At 38.2% G+C, this 26,669-nt stretch overlaps 2 protein-coding genes and 1 pseudogene across 17 annotated transcripts in view; all 3 read left to right on the forward strand.

The window, feature by feature from the left end:
• LOC122353118 (protocadherin beta-16-like) overlaps positions 1-26,669 on the forward strand; it is a 142,659-nt gene that overhangs the window by 18,636 nt on the left and 97,354 nt on the right. For 2 of the 16 annotated variants that reach the window (XM_043250998.1, XM_043251025.1), the window contains exons 2-3: positions 4,789-4,791; positions 7,271-7,282. The exons of 6 other annotated variants lie outside the window; for them this stretch is intronic. In XM_043250998.1, coding sequence (XP_043106933.1) covers positions 4,789-4,791; positions 7,271-7,282 — 15 coding nt within the window. Of the gene's footprint in view, positions 1-4,788; positions 4,792-7,270; positions 7,283-8,876; positions 11,418-17,203; positions 19,772-20,456; positions 23,030-26,669 lie in introns of those variants that run through there. 8 more of the 16 variants (XM_043250999.1, XM_043251024.1, XM_043250985.1 and 5 more) reach the window with 8 other exon arrangements.
• LOC122352812 lies at positions 44-3,110 on the forward strand (annotated as a pseudogene).
• Positions 24,151-25,883, forward strand: LOC122353134 (protocadherin gamma-A4-like). Its single transcript, XM_043251047.1, has one exon. The coding sequence runs from the start codon at positions 24,277-24,279 to the stop codon at positions 25,858-25,860; it is 1,584 nt and encodes a 527-aa protein (XP_043106982.1). The 5' UTR covers positions 24,151-24,276; the 3' UTR covers positions 25,861-25,883.

The following is a 26,669-nucleotide window of genomic DNA, read 5'->3' on the forward strand; positions in this document are numbered from 1 at the left end:
AAAAAAACAAACAAACAAACAAAAAAAACTTTTAGTGTCGCTATTCACCAAGAATGTAGTGTGATATGAGCTCTGTCGGTTAAAATAAATGTTACACAAAATGGAGTAACCGTCCGTAGACACTGATATTTATATATATTAGAATAACCTTCCGTTAAAGAAACGGTAACCGTTGAGTAATTGCATATTTTCATTTGTAAAACGGCTTTATCCTTTAATTTAATATGAATATGATTTGAAGTTAATTTATCATTTTGTCCATTGCTTCTAAAGGTCATACAGTTTCAGCACCAGAGTCCTAGACAGCACCAGAACTTTATTTTATAGTTTATCTTTGGTTAAGTGACAAATTTTCCTCTCAAATATAAATATAGCTAAACATTTATGAAAGCATTTTTACAGTGATACGCCTTTACAAATACGAGACCTGACTTAGTTGATAACTGTAGTCTTTTGCATTAAATGTTTGAGTGTTGCAATGAACAGAAAATACTCACAGTGTCGCTATTCACTAAGTCTGCAGAGTAATGCGTCTCTCCTCCCATTTGTGATGTATGTAACATGAGCTCTGTCTGTAAGAATAAACGCCGCACAAAATGGAGTAACAGTCATTCGACATAGATAGAATTCTAACATATTTCTAAGATTCGTTTACTGTTGAGAAGGTGCAACATCAAATCTTCAAAAATGGAACACGGATTATTTTCAGCTCCTTTTTTGACGTGTTTCGTTGCTCTCGTTCTCTTTGCTCTGAGAACCGTCTGCGATGATTTGAGTTACAATATTCCGGAAGAAACGAAGCGCCAGTATGTGATTGGAAATATAGCGAAGGATCTGAGGATGGATGTGAAACATTTATCTGCTCGTAAAGCTCGGATAGAAACGGAGGACAGCAGCAAACGGTACTGTGATATTAATCTGAATTCTGGTGATTTAATCGTGACAGAGACAATAGATCGAGAGGAGCTTTGTGGATCTCGAATGTCCTGCATTCTCAGTTATGAGCTCGTCCTGGAAAACCCTCTTGAAGTGCATCGTATAATTCTTCAAATTCAGGATATAAATGATAACGCACCACGGTTTCCGAATGAACGTATTAATTTTGAAATTAGAGAATCAGCAGACAAAGGCGAGAAATTCCGCTTGGATGAGGCACATGACAATGACATAGGACAAAATGGTATTAATGGTTATGCCCTGGCGAAAAATAAACATTTTATATTGGAAATTCACGATAGTGCAGATGGAGGGAAATACGCTGAACTTGTGCTGGAAAAGGAGTTGGATCGCGAGCAGCAGAAGGAGATAGATATGATACTCACAGCCACTGATGGTGGTTCACCGCAGAGGTCTGGCACTGCTGTCATACACATCACTGTTCTCGATGCTAATGATAATGTCCCGGTGTTTAGTGAGTCTGTTTATAAAGTCACTCTGGCTGAAAATACACCTTCAGGAACAGAAATAATCAGAGTGAGTGCAACTGATGCTGATGAAGGTCCAAACGGGGAAGTGACCTATGAATTTAGTAGAATATCAGATAAAGCTGTGAAATTATTTTCTATTAATAAGAAAACGGGACAAGTTATGGTGGTTGGAGAAATTGATTATGAAAATGAAAAAAAATATGAAATGATAATTCAGTCCAAAGATGCATCGGGATTGGCATCAACTGCTAAAATGATGATAGATATAACTGATGTTAATGATAATCCACCTAGAATCATCCTGAAATCTTTGAATAATCCAGTTCCTGAAAACTCTGATCCAGGTACTGAGGTGGGAATCATTAATGTTCAGGACAAAGATTCAGGAGAAAATCGTCAGATTCGTTGTTCTGTTCAGCAAAATGTTCCTTTCAAACTGAACCCATCTGTTAAAAACTATTTCTCTCTGGTAACTACAAAAGCTCTAGACCGAGAGAAAGAATCTGATTATAACATTACCATCACAGCCACAGATGGGGGATCTCCACCATTATCCACCTCCATGACAATTCATTTATTTGTCTCAGACGTGAATGACAATCCTCCTGTATTTGAGCAGCAGTCCTACAGCGCTTATATAAGTGAAAATAACAAACCAGGCACTTCTGTTTGTTCTGTCAGTGCAAATGACCCAGACTGGAGACAGAACGGGACTGTACTGTATTCTCTGGTTCCCAGTGAAGTCAATGGGGTCCCGTGTCCTCCTTTCTATCTATTAATGGAGATACAGGGGTGATTCACGCTGTGAGATCATTTGATTATGAACAGTTCAGAAACTTGACTGTCAAAGTCGCTGCCAGAGACAATGGATCTCCAGCGCTCAGCAGTAACGTGACCGTCAAAGTCTTCATAACAGATGAGAACGATAACTCTCCACAGATATTATACCCTGTTCCTGATGGAAAGTCTCTAATGACTGAAATGGTCCCTAAAGCGACTCTCTCTGGCTCTCTGGTGTCCAAGGTGATCGCTGTAGATGCTGACTCTGGACAGAATGCATGGCTGTCCTATCAGATTGTCAAATCTCCTGATCCTGGACTTTTCTCCATTGGTCTTCATAGTGGAGAGATCAAAACACAGCGAGACATTTCTGAATCTGACAATATGAAGCAGAACCTCGTTATTTCAGTGAAGGATAACGGACAGCCCTCTCTGTCTACAACCTGTGCTGTAAATTTACTGATTTCTGACAATCTTTCTGAAGTTCCTGAACTTAAAGATATGACTTATGAGGACAACTCTAAACTGACGTCTTACTTGATCATTGCATTAGTTTCTGTGTCCACCTTCTTCCTGACGTTCATCATACTGATCGTGGCAGTGAAGTTTTGTCACAGGAGAAAGCCCAGACTGTTGTTTGATGGAGCAGTAGCTGTTCCCAGCGCCTATCTTCCTCCTAACTATGCAGAGGTGGATGGAGCAGGAACTCTCCGCAGCTCTTACAATTATGACGCGTATCTAACCACAGGCTCGCGCACCAGTGACTTTAAGTTTGTGAACTCGTATAATGAAAACACACTTCCTGCTGGTGGGACTCTGAAAAAGGAGCACAATTTTCAGTTTGGCTCGAGCATGATAACACTTGACTTTACACAGAATGAAGATGAGGTAAGAAAGCTTTGACCATGCAATCTTACCAATTTTTTGACTGGTGTTTCAAATGTCTATGTTTCACTTCATTCATATCGTATAAGTAGTTTTGTTGTTGTTACACTTGTTGTTTATTATATTGTACTACCTTCTGGTATACTCAAACTTCTATTTGATTTTGAGTATAAAGGATAATATGGAAGCAACTTTACCCACACTTTAATTTACTATCATGAATGCTTTTTAATGAAAGTAATAATATGCATTTTAAAAAATTTGGTACAATGTGTTTACATTTGCATTAACAAATTACTTTCAGTATACCACGAATACCACGAAATCACAAAGCCTTTATTACACAGCTATAATGTAATGTGTGTATTACATATCCATGTTGTAAATTAATGGATTTACAATGAATTTTGAAAAAATGTTGATTAATATTAACAATGTTATCACAACAGATGGTAGATGAGTAGGACATGAAAGGCCAGATTTATTTTTAAAGTATTCATGGAAAAAGTGAAAATAGATGTGACATTTATGATATTAAAAAGATTATTCTTAGTGCATTCCAGTTCATTATTCATATGGTGGAATTATATCAGAGGAGCAAATCCAAATGTTATCATTATGATATTATTATTATTCATTATTACATTATTAATACAAATCAAAACAATAATAGGCAATCAGCAATCTTGCAGCAGACTGTACATGCTCATGTTTAAATATTCTCGTACGATAAAAATAAAATATTTATTTACGTTTTCTCTGATTTATTTAAAATGAAAAGTAGAATTAATATACAGCTATTGCTGACAAACTGCCTGTGAAAAAAATTTGTCTTGCAACCTTGTTTTGAATACATTGGCTACCTTTTAGACTTTTTCATTCTAATTTAACTAATTTTCACATAATTAAATAATCATTTCACAATAATAAACTTCTGAAATAACTAAATAAAATTTGCATTGAGATAATTTTTAATGTATATCTTTGTAGTCCAAGACAACTCAGTACAATGAGTGTTTATATATATAACGCATATAATGTTATATATATAATGGAGTGTGTGTGTGATGACATTTGATATATATATATATATATATATCTTCCCCCACATGTGCTTTGCGGTTTTTAAATATGTTGAAAAGGTAATGTGGCATTGGTAATTGTGTATTTGAGCTATGTGTAAAAAGTTTCTTTTTCCTTTTAATTGGAAGTGTCTATAAGTTTGATATGATTTTTTTGAGTTATTTATTCCATTTGGACGTTAAAACAAACGAATAAAAGTCCATTGCTTTATAAAATAATAATAGTAAAAAATATTAAAATTTATTTAAACTAATTTCATTTACTTATCGAAATTTACGTTACAATGGTCTGGTTGAATTTTATTCTGAGCTCATCCTGTTTCAGCACCACGAATATACAGCGCCAGGACTGTCTGTTATTCTTTCTCTCTGAAAATTGTGACAGTTTTTCAGTTATTTTTATCTGAACTTATATTGAAGAAAATCGATGCGTTGACCATGATCACACTTTGCGAATGATTAATCTCTGTCTTTTTCATTAAATGCATTAGTGATGCAATGAACCCAAAATACTCACAGAGTCGCTATTCACCAAGTCTGCAGAGTGTCGTCTCCTCCCACACTTAATGTATGCAATATGAGCTCTGTCTGTAAGAATAAACGCCGCACAAAATGGAGTAACAGTCATTCGAGGCTGATAGATAGAATTAAATATTTCTAGATTCATTTACTGTTGAGAAGGTGCAACATTAAACTTTTCAAAATGGAACACGGATTATTTTCAGCTCCTTTTTGACGTGTTTTCGTTGCTCTCCTTCTCTTTGCTCTGAGAACCGTCTGTGATGATTTGAGCTACAATATTCCGGAAGAAACGAAGCGCCAGTATGTGATTGGAAATATAGCCAAGGATCTGAGGATGGATGTGAAACATTTATCTGCTCGTAAAGCTCGGATAGAAACGGAGGACAGCAGCAAACGGTACTGTGATATTAATCTGAATTCTGGTGATTTAATCGTGACAGAGACAATAGATCGAGAGGAGCTTTGTGGATCACAAATGTCCTGCATTCTCAGTTATGAGCTCGTCCTGGAAAACCCTCTTGAAGTGCATCGTATAATTCTTCAAATTCAGGATATAAATGACAACGCACCACGGTTTCAAATGAACGTATTAATTTTGAAATTAGAGAATCAGCAATTAAAGGTCAGCGATTCCGTTTAGATGAGGCACATGACAATGATATTGGACAAAATGGTTAACAGCTATTCACTGGAAAAAATAAACATTTTGTTTTGAAATGTTCACGATACTGCAGATGGAGGGAAATACGCTGAACTCGTGTTGGAAAAGGAGTTGGATCGCGAGCAGCAGAAGGAGATAGATATGATACTCACAGCCACTGATGGTGGTTCACCGCAGAGGTCTGGCACTGCTGTCATACACATCACTGTTCTCGATGCTAATGATAATGTCCCGGTGTTTAGTGAGTCTGTTTATAAAGTCACTCTGGCTGAAAATACACCTTCAGGAACAGAAATAATCAGAGTGAGTGCAACTGATGCTGATGAAGGTCCAAACGGGGAAGTGACCTATGAATTTAGTAGAATATCAGATAAAGCTGTGAAATTATTTTCTATTAATAAGAGTCAGGACAAATTGTGGTGATCGGAGAAATTGATTATGAAAAAGACAAAAAGTATGAAATGGGAATTCAGTCCAAAGATGCATCTGGATTGGCATCAACTGCTAAAATGATGATAGATATAACTGATGTTAATGATAATCCACCTAGAATCATCCTGAAATCGTTGAATAATCCAGTATCTGAAAACTCTGATCCAGGTACTGAGGTGGGAATCATTAATGTTCAGGACAAAGATTCAGGAGAAAATCGTCAGATTCGTTGTTCTGTTCAGCAAAATGTTCCTTTCAAACTGAACCCATCTGTTAAAAACTATTTCTCTCTGGTAACTACAAAAGCTCTAGACCGAGAGAAAGAATCTGATTATAACATTACCATCACAGCCACAGATGGGGGATCTCCACCATTATCCACCTCCATGACAATTCATTTATTTGTCTCAGACGTGAATGACAATCCTCCTGTATTTGAGCAGCAGTCCTACAGCGCTTATATAAGTGAAAATAACAAACCAGGCACTTCTGTTTGTTCTGTCAGTGCAAATGACCCAGACTGGAGACAGAACGGGACTGTACTGTATTCTCTGGTTCCCAGTGAAGTCAATGGGGTCCCGGTGTCCTCCTTTCTATCTATTAATGGAGATACAGGGGTGATTCACGCTGTGAGATCATTTGATTATGAACAGTTCAGAAACTTGACTGTCAAAGTCGTTGCCAGAGACAATGGATCTCCAGCGCTCAGCAGTAACGTGACTGTCAAAGTCTTCATAACAGATGAGAACGATAACTCTCCACAGATATTATACCCTGTTCCTGATGGAAAGTCTCTAATGACTGAAATGGTCCCTAAAGCGACTCTCTCTGGCTCTCTGGTGTCCAAGGTGATCGCTGTAGATGCTGACTCTGGACAGAATGCATGGCTGTCCTATCAGATTGTCAAATCTCCTGATCCTGGACTTTTCTCCATTGGTCTTCATAGTGGAGAGATCAAAACACAGCGAGACATTTCTGAATCTGACAATATGAAGCAGAACCTCGTTATTTCAGTGAAGGATAACGGACAGCCCTCTCTGTCTACAACCTGTGCTGTAAATTTACTGATTTCTGACAATCTTTCTGAAGTTCCTGAACTTAAAGATATGACTTATGAGGACAACTCTAAACTGACGTCTTACTTGATCATTGCATTAGTTTCTGTGTCCACCTTCTTCCTGACGTTCATCATACTGATCGTGGCAGTGAAGTTTTGTCACAGGAGAAAGCCCAGACTGTTGTTTGATGGAGCAGTAGCTGTTCCCAGCGCCTATCTTCCTCCTAACTATGCAGAGGTGGATGGAGCAGGAACTCTCCGCAGCTCTTACAATTATGACGCGTATCTAACCACAGGCTCGCGCACCAGTGACTTTAAGTTTGTGAACTCGTATAATGAAAACACACTTCCTGCTGGTGGGACTCTGAAAAAGGAGCACAATTTTCAGTTTGGCTCGAGCATGATAACACTTGACTTTACACAGAATGAAGATGAGGTAAGAAAAGTTTTTGGATGTTTTCTTACCAAATTTAATTGTGACTGTTTGGCATATGTGGAATGTTCACTGAGATTCCTATCAAATAAGTAGTTTTGTTGTTGTTGTTGTTGTTATTTTTTGCAATGTACTACCTTCTGGTATACTACCTTCTATGTGAAGTGAGTAATAGGAGGATAATATGGAAGCAACTTTAGTCACACTGTAAACGATCAGTGAATGTTTTCATGCAATGGGCATTTTGAGAAAACAATGTGTTTACATTTAAATTAACAATGACTTTCAGTTTACTTTCACTTCACGCATTATTTCAGCTACAATGTAATGTGTGTGGTACATATCACTGTAGTAAATGTAATGTAGATTATACCATTGCCCTGAAAATGTGTTTTAATTGTTAATCATGTTAGTAATTGTGGTTGTTTAGAAACGAAAAGGTTTTTACATTTTACCTTCAGAAAAACAAACCTGAGCGCAGATGTGAAATAACAGACTTTAAAAGAGATTCCTCCTCATTCCAACTTCATTATCCATATCCTCCATTATCTCAGAGGGTAAACCACAAAGTCCATTATAACATTGCTTTTTCGCTGACAGTTACAGCGGAATACAAATGAAACAAGGGAGATCGAGGAAAAGAATGCAGCAGACTGAAGACTGCGCTGTATTTAAATCGTGTTCACATATCTCATAAAATTGCCTTAATAAATTCTCCTTTGCACTAAAAATGAACACAAGAAAAAACTGAAATGCTGGTGCTTGATTCCTGCCTGTTAAAAAGTATTATGTTGCGTGGTTTATTTTGATAGTATAAGTTGAACTGTTTTAGACTTTTTAATCTAATTTTTAATTTTGCACATATTTGGCACACCGTTATTATTTTCTGCTCTAATGAAATAAGAATTTGCATTGACACATCTTTCATAAGATATATCTTTGATGTTATAAAAGACAACTTAATGTTAACGTAATTCTTATATATATATATATATATATATATATATATAATAATGTGTGTGTGTGTGTGTGTGTAATATATATATAATATATATATATATATATAATAAGACCAACTATTTTATAAACTATTACTATTTTTTTGCATTTAATTTCTTAAACGTTTCAGGTGTTTCTGAATCTGTTTATATAATTTTCTGTTGTTGTACAGTTACATTTTTTTTTTTTTTTTTTTTTGTAACTAAGTAAACCAAACCTATAAAAGTATTTATTTTAAAGTCGTGAATAATCAAAAATATTAAAATTTATTTCAAACTAATTCAGATTTACTTAAGTATTTTCTTAGAAGATCTGTCTTTGAGGTTTTTCTGTTTCAGCACCACAAGTCCGGACAGCGCCCGTTCCTTACTCTTATACTATAGCTCTAAAAAAGTGACCTTTTTCAGTTATTTTCCAATATAATTTGTTCTGAAGAAAATAATTATTTCACAGTCGTACGATTTGCAATGCCATACATTTTAACTTCGTTGACTCCAGAGGTATTTTCATAAAATACTCAAATAATGCAATGACCCCAAAATACTCAGAGGGTCGCTATTCACCAAGGCTCCAGTGTCAACTCCACCCACACCTAATATATGGAATATAAGCTCGGTCTGTTAAAATAAACGCCGCGCACTACTGAGTAGCCGTGTGTCGATGCTGATAGAAATAATTACATATTATCTAGTTGCTAACCGATGAGCAACTGCAACATACGCTTTTCAAAATGGAAAACAGATTATTTTCGGTTTTCTTTTGGTCGTTTTTCGTGGCTTTCCTTCTGTTTCCTTTGAAAACCATCTGTTCAGATCTAAGCTACAATATTCCGGAAGAAACGAAGCGCCAGTATGTGATTGGAAATATAGCCAAGGATCTCAGAATAGATGTGAAACAACTGTCTGCTCGTAAAGCCCGGATAGAAACGGAGGACAGCAGCAAACGGTACTGTGATATTAATCTGAATTCTGGTGATTTAATCGTGACAGAGACAATAGATCGAGAGGAGCTTTGTGGATCACAAATGCCCTGCATTCTCAGTTATGAGCTCGTCCTGGAAAACCCTCTTGAAGTGCATCGTATAATTCTTCAAATTCAGGATATAAATGACAACGCACCACGGTTTCCGAATGAACGTATTAATTTTGAAATTAGAGAATCAGCCGCTAAAGGTCAGCGATTCCGTCTACATGAGGCTCATGATTCAGATATTGGTCGCAACGCGGTTAACAGCTATTCACTGGAGAGAAACAACCATTTTGTTTTGAATGTTCACGATACTGCAGATGGAGGGAAATACGCTGAACTCGTGTTGGAAAAGGAGTTGGATCGCGAGCAGCAGAAGGAGATAGATATGATACTCACAGCCACTGATGGTGGTTCACCGCAGAGGTCTGGCACTGCTGTCATACACATCACTGTTCTCGATGCTAATGATAATGTCCCGGTGTTTAGTGAGTCTGTTTATAAAGTCACTCTGGCTGAAAATACACCTTCAGGAACAGAAATAATCAGAGTGAGTGCAACTGATGCTGATGAAGGTCCAAACGGAGAAGTGACGTATGAATTTAGTAGAATATCAGATAAAGCTGTGAAATTATTTTCAATCGATAAAACAACAGGACAAATTGTGGTGATCGGAGAAATTGATTATGAAAAAGTCAAAAAGTATGAAATGGGAATTTATGCCCAAGATACTTTTGGGTTGTCATCAACTGCTAAAGTTATCATAGATATAACTGATGTTAATGATAATCCACCTAGAATCATCCTGAAATCTTTGAATAATCCAGTATCTGAAAACTCTGATCCAGGTACTGAGGTGGGAATCATTAATGTTCAGGACAAAGATTCAGGAGAAAATCGTCAGATTCGTTGTTCTGTTCAGCAAAATGTTCCTTTCAAACTGAACCCATCTGTTAAAAACTATTTCTCTGTGGTAACTACAAAAGCTCTAGACCGAGAGAAAGAATCTGATTATAACATTACCATCACAGCCACAGATGGGGGATCTCCACCATTATCCACCTCCATGACAATTCATTTATTTGTCTCAGACGTGAATGACAATCCTCCTGTATTTGAGCAGCAGTCCTACAGCGCTTATATAAGTGAAAATAACAAACCAGGCACTTCTGTTTGTTCTGTCAGTGCAAATGACCCAGACTGGAGACAGAACGGGACTGTACTGTATTCTCTGGTTCCCAGTGAAGTCAATGGGGTCCCGGTGTCCTCCTTTCTATCTATTAATGGAGATACAGGGGTGATTCACGCTGTGAGATCTTTTGATTATGAACAGTTCAGAAACTTGACTGTCAAAGTCGTTGCCAGAGACAATGGATCTCCAGCGCTCAGCAGTAACGTGACTGTCAAAGTCTTCATAACAGATGAGAACGATAACTCTCCACAGATATTATACCCTGTTCCTGATGGAAAGTCTCTAATGACTGAAATGGTCCCTAAAGCGACTCTCTCTGGCTCTCTGGTGTCCAAGGTGATCGCTGTAGATGCTGACTCTGGACAGAATGCATGGCTGTCCTATCAGATTGTCAAATCTCCTGATCCTGGACTTTTCTCCATTGGTCTTCATAGTGGAGAGATCAAAACACAGCGAGACATTTCTGAATCTGACAATATGAAGCAGAACCTCGTTATTTCAGTGAAGGATAACGGACAGCCCTCTCTGTCTACAACCTGTGCTGTAAATCTACTGATTTCTGACAATCTTTCTGAAGTTCCTGAACTTAAAGATATGACTTATGAGGACAACTCTAAACTGACGTCTTACTTGATCATTGCATTAGTTTCTGTGTCCACCTTCTTCCTGACGTTCATCATACTGATCGTGGCAGTGAAGTTTTGTCACAGGAGAAAGCCCAGACTGTTGTTTGATGGAGCAGTAGCTGTTCCCAGCGCCTATCTTCCTCCTAACTATGCAGAGGTGGATGGAGCAGGAACTCTCCGCAGCTCTTACAATTATGACGCGTATCTAACCACAGGCTCGCGCACCAGTGACTTTAAGTTTGTGAACTCGTATAATGAAAACACACTTCCTGCCGGTGGGACTCTGAAATCAGTCAAAAGTGACTCATTCAGAACACATGTTCTCACTCTGATCAACACAGAAGATGCAGATGAGGTATGAGCCCACTTACTTATGCTTTCCTGGTGTTGTCTTTTAGTATTTGACTCTTTTCTGGTGTATTTATCATTTTATTTAATCATTTCATCCATAAAGCATGTTATACAAGCCTGTAAATAAAGATTTTTTCTGCTAGACTTTACTTGAAGCTGTTATATAATGCATTTAGTATTTTAATTCAGTAATTGTGCCCAGTAATAGATCTAATAGTGCACTGTTTGATCTCACATGTAATTATTATAGTACATTCTGCTACTTATCTGTTTGTGTGTGTATATATATATATATATATATATATATATATATATATATATATATATATATATATGTGTGTGTGTGTGTGTGTGTGTGTGTGTGTGTGTGTGTGTGTGTGTTTATTCACCTTATTGTGTATTAAGTAATACTTAAGCAATAATTAACTTCACAAACTCACATTTTTATGTTTACATATGAGCAGAGAATTTTTTTTAAGTTGTCTTTGTCAGTGTTTCCACCCCCATTATTGTTATTTTTTTTTTACTTTGTAGTTATTGATAGATTAATAATATGAGGTTCTGTGGCTTGCCTCTGGATCTTTACTGTTATATTGCGGTTGAAAGAAATAATAAAAAAGCTTTTCTTTACATTTGTTTGTCCATCTTGATGTATTGTAATTTGACAAGCAAACTCGGAGGGTCGCTATTGACTAAGATTGCAGTGTCCTGTATGACTTTCCTCTTTTCTTCATCGTAATTCAAACATCACGACACGCCTTATTCACACACGTCATCGCGTAGGTTTATGCGCTGATGTAACTAAACATCAGTGGATTGTGAGGGGCTGCATTTATTTAACCGACACGATAAAATGGCGATCATGTTTGGATTCTTCTCTTGGTCGACGTGCATCGCGTTAATTTTACTGTTCCCGCACAAAAGCAATGGGGATTTGAGCTACTCCATACCAGAGGAGATGAAACAAGGGTCGATAATCGGAAATATTGCGGTGGGTCTCGGTCTTAAATCGAATGGGCTATTATCAAGAAAAGCTCGATTAGACACGGAAGAACACGGGCATCGCTTTTGTGAAATTAACCAACAAAAAGGGGAATTTATTGTGTCTGAGAGGATCGACAGAGAGGAACTGTGCGGTTCAAAAACACCCTGCGTCTTAAAATACGACCTGGTTCTAGAAAACCCTCTAGAGCTGCATCGCATTGCAGTGAAAATCGAGGACATAAACGACAACTCACCGCGATTTCCTAACAAATTAATCAAACTTGAAATCGGAGAATCTATCGGAACAGGAGCACGCTTTCGCTTGGAGGAGGCGCATGACGCAGACGAGGGTCAAAATGGTATTCAAAACTATTCACTTGAGAAAAATGAACACTTTTCATTGTCTGTTCATTCTAATTCCAATGGAGGAAAATACTGCGAGCTGGTACTGCAGAAAGAACTGGATCGGGAGCAAAAGGAGGACATGGATTTGGTTCTTACAGCAATCGATGGTGGAACTCCATTGAAATCTGGCACTGCTGTCATTCACGTCGTTGTCCTGGATGCCAACGATAATGTCCCGGTATTTACTCAGCCTGTTTATCAAGCCAGTATTTCAGAAAACTTGCCTTTAGATACCCTAGTAGTCAAAGTAAGCGCTGTGGATGCTGATGAAGGAGTGAATGGGCATGTTCTGTATGAATTTAGCCAAATTTCTGATAAGGCGTCCGGCATTTTTTCTATAGATAAAACAAGTGGGGAAATTAAAGTTACTGGACCGATAGATTTTGAAGACAAAAACAATTATGAGATACGTGTTCAGGCCAAGGATGGGTCTGGTTTGGCTTCTAATGTAAAAGTTGAAATAAATATAATCGATCTTAATGACAACACTCCTATTATACATTTAAAATCGAGTGATAATCAAATCCCGGAGAACGTGGAGCCTGGCACTGAAGTTGCTGTTATTAATGTTCAGGATAAAGACACAGGGGATAACAAAAAGGTTTACTGTACTATTCAGGAAAATGTCCCTTTCAAGCTAAATCCATCTATTAAAAACTATTACTCAATCGTCACAACAGGTCCTCTGGATCGTGAACTTACTGACCATTATAACATAACTCTAACAGCTACAGATGGGGGAATGCCACCTTTATCATCCTCTAAAATAATATACTTTTCAGTTTCTGATGTCAATGACAACTATCCTGTATTTGAGCAGCAGTCCTACAGCGCTTCTATAAGTGAAAATAACAAACCAGGCACTTCTGTTTGTTCTGTCAGTGCAAATGACCCAGACTGGAGACAGAACGGGACTGTACTGTATTCTCTGGTTCCCAGTGAAGTCAATGGGGTCCCGGTGTCCTCCTTTCTATCTATTAATGGAGATACAGGGGTGATTCACGCTGTGAGATCATTTGATTATGAACAGTTCAGAAACTTGACTGTCAAAGTCGTTGCCAGAGACAATGGATCTCCAGCGCTCAGCAGTAACGTGACTGTCAAAGTCTTCATAACAGATGAGAACGATAACTCTCCACAGATATTATACCCTGTTCCTGATGGAAAGTCTCTAATGACTGAAATGGTCCCTAAAGCGACTCTCTCTGGCTCTCTGGTGTCCAAGGTGATCGCTGTAGATGCTGACTCTGGACAGAATGCATGGCTGTCCTATCAGATTGTCAAATCTCCTGATCCTGGACTTTTCTCCATTGGTCTTCATAGTGGAGAGATCAAAACACAGCGAGACATTTCTGAATCTGACAATATGAAGCAGAACCTCGTTATTTCAGTGAAGGATAACGGACAGCCCTCTCTGTCTACAACCTGTGCTGTAAATTTACTGATTTCTGACAATCTTTCTGAAGTTCCTGAACTTAAAGATATGACTTATGAGGACAACTCTAAACTGACATCTTACTTGATCATTGCATTAGTTTCTGTGTCCACCTTCTTCCTGACGTTCATCATACTGATCGTGGCAGTGAAGTTTTGTCACAGGAGAAAGCCCAGACTGTTGTTTGATGGAGCAGTAGCTGTTCCCAGCGCCTATCTTCCTCCTAACTATGCAGAGGTGGATGGAGCAGGAACTCTCCGCAGCTCTTACAATTATGACGCGTATCTAACCACAGGCTCGCGCACCAGTGACTTTAAGTTTATCACATCATATAACGAAAACACAATTCCATTTTCTCAGACTTTGTGTTGTGATGAAGAAACAACAAACACATGTAGTGGCACCGGTGGTGCAGAACTCAGCTACCCCACTCTGGTAAATTAATACATTTAATGTGTTGGCTTCACTTTTTTTGTGAATATGTCCTGATTCTTATATTTTATTCTGCACATTAATTAATCTCTGAAAGACACTGCTGATTCTTACGAAATTAACATATGGTAAAAAAATATTTTTTAATTGTTAATTTTAATTTTCCACTTCATTTCCCACACTACATTATTATCATTATTATTATTTTTTTTTTAATTGTTAATTGTCTTTTAATTTTCTTTTAATTGTTTAAAGTATCTTTAAAAACCTTTGTATTTTGCACCCTTGTATTTGTTCTATTGCATTTACTAGCATTCAGTGTGTTATGTTACTGTGGCTTTTTGATATTTATAACTTTCCTTCTAAAAAGCAAAGACTTTCTCAATAAAGAACCAACATGACAAATGAGGGGAAAAAGAAACTTTGTCCTAGTTTTTCTTGTATAGTGCTGACAACTGAGAAAAGTTGCAAAACATACAATATGCATAAAACATAAAAAGCATAAAACATGCAAACAAGCAAAAAACTAACAAAATAGTAATAGTAATAATAATAATAATAAAATGAAGTTTTCTCACATTTAACTGTCCTTATTTCCAGAAACAAAGTTCTGAAACATGAAGAAACATGGTTAATCATGATTTTCCAATGCAAGGAGGAAGCTGCCATTTTCCTGTCTCCCTGTAGCAATGTCTTATGTTTCTTATATTATGGACATCACTGTCACTTATTTATTGTGCTTATTTATTTGTTTTACCACACCATTATACTTTTGATATACTTTGATCTCTTTAATGTCTTTAAGATTTCATGTGCACATTCCTAATGTGTTTGTTCTCATTTTTGTTTCATGTTCTCCTCTGTGACACGGACATTCATCTAAAGGTAAGAAAAAAACCTCTTATTTGTTCTAAATTAACTGGGATGCATGCTTGTTATGTACATTAGTATCTAAGCCATTCATTTTATAATAGAGATTCAGAATACTTGAACATAAACACATTGAGTTTTACAGCCAGACACAAAGCACACCTTCTTGATGTTATTCAAATAAGAATTTGTAAAAAAAAAAAAAAAAAGATATGATATGATCATATGGCTACTCTAATATATTAAAACTAGGAAGATGTTGGCTGTTTGAAAATGACTCTAATAACAACATAAATTAAATTTTGTCTAAACAAAATGCAAAAAATATTGGCACCCTTGGTAAATGTATCTGCATTTTATAATCCTTTTGATTTTTTTATAAAAAAAAACACACACACACACACACAAATCAACAAGAATTTAAAATGGGATGGAAATATTACTATGTCATAAATGTTTTTTTTTCTCTGATACACATTGGTCACAATTATTGGCACTATTTTTTCAATGCTTTTAAATTAAAGGTTAGAGATTTCTTCATCCAGAATCACGGTAGAGCCTTTAGATTCCCAGCTCCGTGTTGGTGCTTCTTCCAAACATGGCCCATTATAAGATTTATAATCACTTACTGATTTTTATGTGTCTAAACAAGATGCCTGGGACCTCTGGCAGAATACAGGCCTACAACATCAAAAATACAGCAGCATATTTGATTGCACACACGGGGTACTATTTATCCCTGTGTTCACCAAGCTCATCTTAAATGTTTGCTGCTGAAAAGCTCATTTTATAGTTTAATCTGACCATAGAAGCCGGTCCCATTTTTGTTTTGGATGAGCTAGGATAATGTTTCTTGAAACCCTCCAAACAACATGTGGTGATGTAGGTGCTGTTTTCTGACCACGAGACTCAACTATTTTGTGTAATTCCAGCTGTGGTCTTTGGAGAGTCTTTAACCACTCACTCTTTCTCACCATGCATTCAGACAATATTGACACACGTCCTCTTTCAGGCAGTTTCGTAACATACATTTGGAAATTAATTTCCCTGATGGTAGAAATTTTTACTGCTCTAACTCTTTTCGTAAAGAAACATCAATAATTTGTGAAGCTCGATTTTCTTTTGCTGCACATCAGAAATATATTGTTTGGTTACGGAGGGCTTTGTTTTGCCTCCTATTTGTATTTCTGTGAAACAGGAAGCCATGGCTGCGTTATAACATTTTCAAAATCACAACGGAGTGCTCAAAATGTTGAATATGAATGAGAATATACTTCCCATTAAATATTTTATGCAGAATAATTTCTAGGAGTAATAATTATGACCATCTGAGAAAAAACAAATCATAAACATGCAAAGAATTACTATAAACCTATAGAGGGAAACAAAACTTTTTTATTTTGTTAATTAAGGTAAGTTTTAATTAAGTTTTTGTTCTTGTGTTTTCTTGTGAGAGCGTGAGAATCCTGCATTAAATTCGTCTGTTGCTGTTCATTCCGATGATACTAACGTGATCGCTTTGCTTTGGTAAAGTTCCCTGCTACTTATTAGTCAGCTTGTCGTTCACATCCAGGCTGTTGGTCTTGTATTTGCGACTTTAAAGCTCTGAGGGCCGCTGTTGATTAACATGTGAGTATAGAGCTCGGTCAGTCCCTTACTGACGCGTTTGTAGGTTGGACGCGCAGTGCTCCTTCGACGAAAATAACATTAATGCGTTATTTTGTGTTCAGGGCTGCAATGACCATTCATACTCGTTACATCTTCGTTTGATAATGCGTCTTATCAAGATGGATTTCTTAAGGTCATGGAACAAATCACGCAGCCCGTGGATGGTTTCCGCGCATTTAAAATGGCAGGCTGTGTTTTTCATTCTCTGCTTTTACCGAGTGGACGTCGTATATTGCAATGCGAGATATTCTATCCCGGAGGAAATGCCAGAAGGATCATTCGTCGGAAACATCGCCAAGGATCTGGGGATAGAGCTAAGTAGACTCATATCTGGAAAAGCTCGCGTCGTTACGAAGGGCGGAAGACAGTATGTCGATCTGAGCAGAGACAAAGGGACACTAGTAGTTAAAGAAAGGATAGATCGAGAGGAGCTCTGTAAGCAAACGACGCCTTGCAGCTTCAGCTTTGATCTAATCATAGAAAATCCCATCCAGCTCCATCGAGTCACCGTTGAGGTGCAAGATATAAACGATAATGCTCCGTTATTTCCGAAAGAAAATGTTAATTTGGAAATAAGCGAAAATGCAATCTCTGGAACAAGGTTTCCTTTAGACAGCGCTATAGACACAGATGTAGATCTAAACGGTATACAGAGCTATAAACTACATCCAACTGATAATTTTAAACTGGAGGTTCATAGTCAGACCGACGGTAACAAATATATTGAGATGGTTTTACAACGAGAACTAGATCGAGAAGAACGCGATGACATTAAATTGGTTCTTGTAGCAACTGACGGCGGATCACCTCAGAAATCAGGCACTGTTAAAATTCACATTACTGTTCTGGATGCTAATGATAATGCTCCAGTGTGTAAACAGTCAGTATTTAAAACCGAAGTTAGAGAGAATTCACCAGCTGGTACAGTCATCGGTACTGTTAGTGCTGCTGATGCTGACGAGGGAGTAAATGGCCATGTTTCTTATTCCTTTGCTGTTGCCAGCAAAGAGTCAAGGAAACTTTTTGCCGTGAATACAGAGACTGGTGATATTCGACTTCTTGATCAATTAGATTATGAATCTCAAAATAGTTATCAAATAAATATTAAGGCGAGAGATAAAGGAGGTCTCGCAGATACCTGCAAATATGTCATAGATGTAATCGACGAAAATGACAACTCTCCAAGCATACAGCTGATGTCATTCTCAAATACCCTTCCTGAAAACTCCCCGGTGGGAACCACTGTAGCCGTCATTAACGTAGAGGACGCAGATTCTGGTAAAAACGGTCTTGTTCAGTGCTCGATCAATCAAAACATACCTTTTAAAATCGAGTCATCTCTCGCGGAATATTATAGTTTAGTTACTGATGATACGCTTGATCGTGAAAGTCTTGCTGAATATAATATAACGATCTTGGTGTCGGACCAAGGAAGTCCTGCGCGCTACGCGAACAAAACCCTTAATGTAAAAATATCTGATGTCAATGATAATCCGCCAATATTCCAATTAGAGGAATATAAAACATTTGTTAGTGAAAATAACTCTCCTGGTCTCATTATATTGAATGTTAAAGCGAACGATGCAGACTGGGGTCCTAATGCGCAATTGTCCTACTTCTTAAAGGACGAAGACATGCGTGGTGCACCCGTGAGTTCTCTAGTGTCTATAGATTCACTTACTGGCACCATTCGTGCAGTTAAATCGTTGGATTTTGAACAGTTAAAATCCTTTGTTTTTAACGTAACAGCTCGAGATGGAGGATCTCCACCCTTGAGCTCTGAAGTGACAATAACTGTCAATATTCAAGATCAGAACGACAACGCTCCTCAGGTTCTGTATCCAGTACAGACTGGTTCTTCTGTGGTGGCTGAGATTGTGCCTCGTGCTGCAGATGTTGGATATCTGGTCACTAAAGTGGTGGCTGTTGATGTGGACTCTGGACAGAATGCCTGGCTCTCCTATAAACTACAGAAAGCTCCAGACAGAGCGCTGTTTGAAGTGGGTTTACAGAATGGAGAAATAAGAACTGTGCGACAAGTGACTGATAAAGATGCCGTCAAACAAAAACTGACTGTTGTTGTGGAGGATAACGGACAGCCCTCTCGCTCAGCTGTGGTCTCCATTAACGTGGCTGTAGCTGACAGCTTTCCTGAAGTGCTGTCAGAGTTCACAGACTTTACGCACGAAAAACAGTATGACGAGAACCTAACCTTTTATCTAGTTCTCGCACTGGCTGCTGTTTCCTTCTTATTTATCACTTGTGTGGTTGTCATAATATCAGTAAAGATCTACAGATGGAGACACTCTCGCTTCTCATATCAGTCCAATCTGCCTGTTATTCCGTACTATCCACCGCATTACGCGGACACAGGAGTCACTGGAACTCTGCCGCACGGGTATAATTATGAAGTGTGCATGACGACTGACTCGAGGAAGAGTGACTGTAAGTTTTCTACACTCGGTGGGAAGAGCGTTTTAGTCGTGGACCCGAGTTTTACTGAGACCATGCAGCGCGCAATGAAGGAAAGGAACATGTTTGAAAATGCTGAGCTACAAGAAATGGTAAGATCCCTGCTATAATTCATCAGTGTATTAATGGAAAAAAAAAATAATATTAATAATTTCATTGATGTCTTTGCGACCATTGCACCATACATATTCGCTTGTTCAACCCGTTTGTATTTTTAAAACTTGAAGTAGACGTGTTCATGTCGTTTTTAAAATGCCCAAAAGGCTATATAATTAACCATGGTAAAACGCACAGAACGGAATGACTGATTTCGTGGTTGCGATTTTTTGTGATTTGGACACTGTTAAATCAAATAAATAATAAATATGTTGTAACTGAGAGATTTGATTCTGAATAAATTTTGATATTCTTTAGAAAACGAATACATTTGTCTTTGATGAATCAGTGCATTTTGCAAAACTATAAGCTTTGTTTTAAAAGAGAGTCCGAGTAAATCCAGCATACTGTTCATCGTTTAATTCGTCGGCTGCTGTTCATGGTGCTGAAATAGAACACGGTTTCCTCTTTTGTCTGTTACTGATTTAACCAGTCTGTCTCAAATGAGCCAGTTTCTTCTTCTTTTTCTTCTTGTGGTCCTAATGTCATAATTTTGTCTTGTAACAGCACTGAGGCTGTTGGTCTTGTATTTGCGTCTTTAAAGCTCTGAGTGCCGCTGTTGATTAACATCTGAGTAGAGCGCTTCTTTGCTCAGTAGTGCGTACTACTAGTCACATACGGACGTGTTTGTAGGTTGGGCAAATGCAGCGCTATTTTTCTGCTGGAAAGAACATGAATGCTTTATTGCTGAATTAGGATTTAATAGCTTTTCTTATTTGATCCAACTTCGTTTGAGGACACAGCTTCTCAGGATGATTTTCTTCAGGTTATCGAGCAATTCACACAATCTATGGATGGTTTCCGCACACTCAAAATGGCAGGCTGTGTTTTTCATTCTCTGCTTTTACCGAGTGGACGTCGTATATTGCAATGCGAGATATTCTATCCCGGAGGAAATGCCAGAAGGATCATTCGTCGGAAACATCGCCAAGGATCTGGGGATAGAGCTAAGTAGACTCATATCTGGAAAAGCTCGCGTCGTTACGAAGGGCGGAAGACAGTATGTCGATCTGAGCAGAGACAAAGGGACACTAGTAGTTAAAGAAAGGATAGATCGAGAGGAGCTCTGTAAGCAAACGACGCCTTGCAGCTTCAGCTTTGATCTAATCATAGAAAACCCCATCCAGCTCCATCGAGTCACCGTTGAGGTGCAAGATATAAACGATAATGCTCCGTTATTTCCGAAAGAAAATGTTAATTTAAAAATAGCCGAAAATGCTGTTTTAGGAGCTCGCTTTCCTTTAGACAGCGCTATAGACACAGATGTAGATCTAAACGGTATACAGAGCTATAAACTACATCCAACGGATAGTTTTAAACTGGAGGTTCATAGTCAGACCGACGGTAACAAATACATTGAGATGGTTTTACAACGAGAACTAGATCGAGAAGAACGCGATGACATTAAATTGGTTCTTGTAGCAACTGATGGAGGATCACCTCAGAAATCAGGCACTGTAAAAATTCATATTACTGTTCTGGATGTTAATGATAATGCCCCAGTGTGTAAACAGTCAGTATTTAAAACCGAGGTTAGAGAGAATTCACCTGCTGGTACAGTCATCGGTACTGTTAGTGCTGCTGATGCTGACGAGGGAGTAAATGGCCATGTTTCTTATTCCTTTGCTGTTGCCAGCAAAGAGGCAAGTGAGATTTTTGGTATAAACACAGACACAGGTGAGATTAGTCTTCTTAATAATTTAGATTATGAATCTCAAAATAGATATCAATTAAATATTAATGCGAGGGACAAAGGAGGCCTGTCGGATACTTGTAAAATTGTTATTGATATAATCGATGAGAATGACAACTCTCCAAGCATACAGCTGATGTCATTCTCAAATACTCTTCCTGAAAACTCCCCGGTGGGAACCACTGTAGCCGTCATTAACGTAGAGGACGCAGATTCTGGTAAAAACGGTCTTGTTCAGTGCTCGATCAATCAAAACATACCTTTTAAAATTGAGTCATCTCTCGCGGAATATTATAGTTTAGTTACTGATGATACGCTTGATCGTGAAAGTCTTGCTGAATATAATATAACGATCTTGGTGTCGGACCAAGGAAGTCCTGCGCGCTACGCGAACAAAACACTTAATGTAAAAATATCTGATGTCAATGATAATCCGCCAATATTCCAATTAGAGGAATATAAAACATTTGTTAGTGAAAATAACTCTCCTGGTCTCACTATATTGACTGTTAAAGCGAACGATGCAGACTGGGGTCCTAATGCGCAATTGTCCTACTTCTTAAAGGACGAAGACATGCGTGGTGCACCCGTAAGTTCTCTAGTATCTATAGATTCACTTACTGGCACCATTCGTGCAGTTAAATCGTTGGATTTTGAACAGTTAAAATCCTTTGTTTTTAACGTAACAGCTCGAGATGGAGGATCTCCACCCTTGAGCTCTGAAGTGACAATAACTGTCAATATTCAAGATCAGAACGACAACGCTCCTCAGGTTCTGTATCCAGTACAGACTGGTTCTTCTGTGGTGGCTGAGATTGTGCCTCGTGCTGCAGATGTTGGATATCTGGTCACTAAAGTGGTGGCTGTTGATGTGGACTCTGGACAGAATGCCTGGCTCTCCTATAAACTACAGAAAGCTCCAGACAGAGCGCTGTTTGAAGTGGGTTTACAGAATGGAGAAGTAAGAACTGTGCGACAAGTGACTGATAAAGATGCCGTCAAACAAAAACTGACTGTTGTTGTGGAGGATAACGGACAGCCCTCTCGCTCAGCTGTGGTCTCCATTAACGTGGCTGTAGCTGACAGCTTTCCTGAAGTGCTGTCAGAGTTCACAGACTTTACGCACGAAAAACAATTTGACGAGAACCTAACCTTTTATCTAGTTCTCGCACTGGCTGCTGTTTCCTTCTTATTTATCACTTGTGTGGTTGTCATAATATCAGTAAAGATCTACAGATGGAGACACTCTCGCTTCTCATATCAGTCCAATCTGCCTGTTATTCCGTACTATCCACCGCATTACGCGGACACAGGAGTCACTGGAACTCTGCCGCACGGGTATAATTATGAAGTGTGCATGACGACTGACTCGAGGAAGAGTGACTGTAAGTTTTCTACACTCGGTGGGAAGAGCGTTTTAGTCGTGGACCCGAGTTTTACTGAGACCGTGCAGCGCGCAATGAAGGAAAAAATCTTAGAAGATGCCGAGTCGCCTGAAATGGTAAGATTACTTGTTCATAAGAAGCCCGTATGATATTAAATAACATGCATCAATTGTGGTTTGTAATACTGGTCTGCTAAGCTATGTTAAATTTATTGCACAGTGCAATTAGGTTTAGATAAATTCATTATCATGAGTTACTGCATTTACAACAACAAAACCTTTTTTTTCTTTCATTCTGCGCTTACATTTCTATACAGCTAAAACAAAGTTTTTAGACAACTAGCAAAAACAAAAAATCATTTATTTCCATGTTTTGATGTGATGTGTCAGTATATCTGTTTATTTTTTCCAAACATTAATTTTACCATTAATTGTAATTATCCAGTGAGATTTTTGTGTGCCCAAAACACACAAACACGCATATTATCTCATTTTATCTGTAAAATTGCCCTTATCTAATAAATAATAATTAATAGAACCATATTGTAAAGTTGAGGTCTTTAAGCAACCTTACTCTGTAAAGCATAATATATAATCTGTAATATTAATATGAAAAGATGGTATTTCTAACTTTTGGTCAGTTTACAGTAAGTTTTTACGAGTTTTTAATCTTGTATATAAATAGGTAGATCGATTTTAGAAATGTTTTATCCTTCAGTCAAGAGCTACCGCAGTTATATTTTTTTCATAGCTTTAATTGTTGTTTCTCGATCTCAACTCTAAGGGCCGCTGTTGATTTGTAGAAACTCGTGTATGTGATCGCCTGTGGTTAGTGGAGCTGTGCTGATGCTGCTAGGAGATTGTGGAAGAGACTAAAGAGAGTCAGTGAAGGGAGACAGTCGCTGGCTAATAGCGAAGGAACTGATATGTTTGCGGATATTTGATTGCGGAGCATTCCTCTACAATTTGTAATTTGAATACTTCACAAAATATTTGTGATTAGAGCTTGTAAAATGATTTATTTTTACCAATCGCGAGGACAGCCACTGGATCGTGTTTTCTTATGGAGGGTGTTATTCATCATGGCTTCTTGTTCGACCTCAATCATAAACGCTCAGATTCGTTACTCGCCCAGAAGAAATGAAGAAAGGGTCTCTGATCGGGAATATAGCTCATGATCTTGGTCTGGATGTTCAAAGACTGCGTTCGGTCGGGCTCGTATCGTGTCTGGCGACAGCACCGAGTACGTAGAGCTGAAATCAGACAAAGGGATTTTGGTTGTAAAGGAGAGAATCGACCGAGAGCAGCTTTGCGCTGAAACCACTCCGTGCAGCTTCACGTTTGAAATAATACTCGATAATCCCATGGAGCTACATCACGTTACGGTGGAAATACTGGACGTAAACGATCACGCGCCAACATTTCCTAAAGATGAAATTAATCTTGAAATAAGTGAATCAGCCACGTCTGGGGCACGGTTCTTACTAGGAAGCGCAGATGATCCTGATGTTGGTGTAAATGCTCTCCAAAATTATATCATGTCAACCAACGATAATTTTATTCTGAAACAACATTCACGTCCCGATGGAGTTAAATATGCTGAAATGGTGCTTCAGAAGCCTCTAGACAGAGAGCAGCATCCACGACTGTCTCTTATTCTCACAGCCGTCGACGGAGGAAACCCTCAGAGATCTGGTAATATGAAAATAGAGGTAATTATTTTAGATGCAAATGACAACGCGCCAGTATTCAACCAGTCTGTTTATAAGGCAACAGTAAAAGAGAATTCACCCAAAGAAACTTATATTATAACTGTTAATGCTAGTGATGCAGACAGTGGCGCAAATAGTCTGATTTCATACAGTTTTGCTAATTTGAAAGGAAACATAAATGAAGTGTTTGAAATAGATGAAAAAACGGGTGATATTACTTTAATTGGGGTACTTGACTTTGAAAAATCAAGAAGATATGAAATTGGCATCGAGGCCAAAGATCAAGGTGGTTTAGGAAACTCGGCTAAAGTCATAGTTGATTTAATTGATGTAAATGACAATGCACCCGTTATCAGTGTTATGTCATTTTCAAGCTCAGTGAGTGAAGATGCACATCTAGGCACCACTATCGCTATTTTCAGTGTCAAAGATCTAGATTCAGGAGAAAATGGCCACGTTGACTGTACTGTAGATCGAAATACTCCATTTAAATTACAGTCCTCACTGCGAAATTATTACACTTTAGTCACTGATGCAGCTTTAGATCGTGAACGTGTATCAGAATATAATATCACTATCACAGCTACAGACTCAGGATCTCCTGCGCTTTCTAGTCAGAAAACATTACATCTGAAAGTATCAGATGTGAATGACAATCCTCCCAGGTTTCAAAAGAGCGTTTACACCACATTTGTTACAGAAAACAATCAGCCTGGTTTGTCCATATTTACTCTGAGTGCTCAAGATGATGACTGGAACCAGAACGCTCGTATCTCGTATCTTCTAGATGAGACTACAGTGGGTGGATCCCCTGTTTCCTCTTTTATTTCAGTAAATGCTGAGAACGGAGTGGTTCACGCACTGCGCGGTTTTGACTACGAGCAAATGAAAAGTGTTCGTGTTTTTGTGAAAGCGCAAGATGGAGGCTCTCCACCCCTCAGCACTAATGTGACTTTAGACATTATAATCCAAGATCAGAACGACAACGCTCCTCAGGTTCTGTATCCAGTACAGACTGGTTCTTCTGTGGTGGCTGAGATTGTGCCTCGTGCTGCAGATGTTGGATATCTGGTCACTAAAGTGGTGGCTGTTGATGTGGACTCTGGACAGAATGCCTGGCTCTCCTATAAACTACAGAAAGCTCCAGACAGAGCGCTGTTTGAAGTGGGTTTACAGAATGGAGAAATAAGAACTGTGCGACAAGTGACTGATAAAGATGCCGTCAAACAAAACTGACTGTTGTTGTGGAGGATAACGGACAGCCCTCTCGCTCAGCTGTGGTCTCCATTAACGTGGCTGTAGCTGACAGCTTTCCTGAAGTGCTGTCAGAGTTCACAGACTTTACGCACGAAAAACAGTATGACGAGAATCTAACCTTTTATCTAGTTCTCGCACTGGCTGCTGTTTCCTTCTTATTTATCACTTGTGTGGTTGTCATAATATCAGTAAAGATCTACAGATGGAGACACTCTCGCTTCTCATATCAGTCCAATCTGCCTGTTATTCCGTACTATCCACCGCATTACGCGGACACAGGAGTCACTGGAACTCTGCCGCACGGGTATAATTATGAAGTGTGCATGACGACTGACTCGAGGAAGAGTGACTGTAAGTTTTCTACACTCGGTGGGAAGAGCGTTTTAGTCGTGGACCCGAGTTTTACTGAGACCATGCAGCGCGCAATCAAAGAAAAAAACTTTTCAGAAGGTCCCGAGTCACCAGAAATGGTAAGATCACTTTTTCTTTTTTTCTTTTTTTTTGACCGTAATAATTCTTTAGCTCCGTTCAATAAAGTCTAAACGAACATTATTTTTATAACTAAAAAGAAAGCTTTATTGCTGCATTTATTGCTATTCTTCTTATTTATTTATTTATCTGACGAAATATGTTTCTGTTAATTCTAATATATAGATTTCAATATCTTGAATAGTGGAAGTTGTCTATTTCTATGTGACTTAATATTACTTAAAAGACAAAGATAAAGGAAACATTGGTTAAACTGTTATTTTCGCTGTTAGTCCGTATACCTAATGCAATAACTATAT

This window comes from Puntigrus tetrazona, chromosome 10 (genome assembly GCF_018831695.1).
Source record: "Puntigrus tetrazona isolate hp1 chromosome 10, ASM1883169v1, whole genome shotgun sequence".
Lineage (NCBI taxonomy): Eukaryota > Metazoa > Chordata > Actinopteri > Cypriniformes > Cyprinidae > Puntigrus > Puntigrus tetrazona.

What these genes read in the sequence shown, in the direction of transcription:
- LOC122353134 (XM_043251047.1), top strand. Translation starts at nt 24,277, where the DNA reads ATGGAGCTACATCACGTTACGGTGGAAATACTGGACGTAAACGATCAC.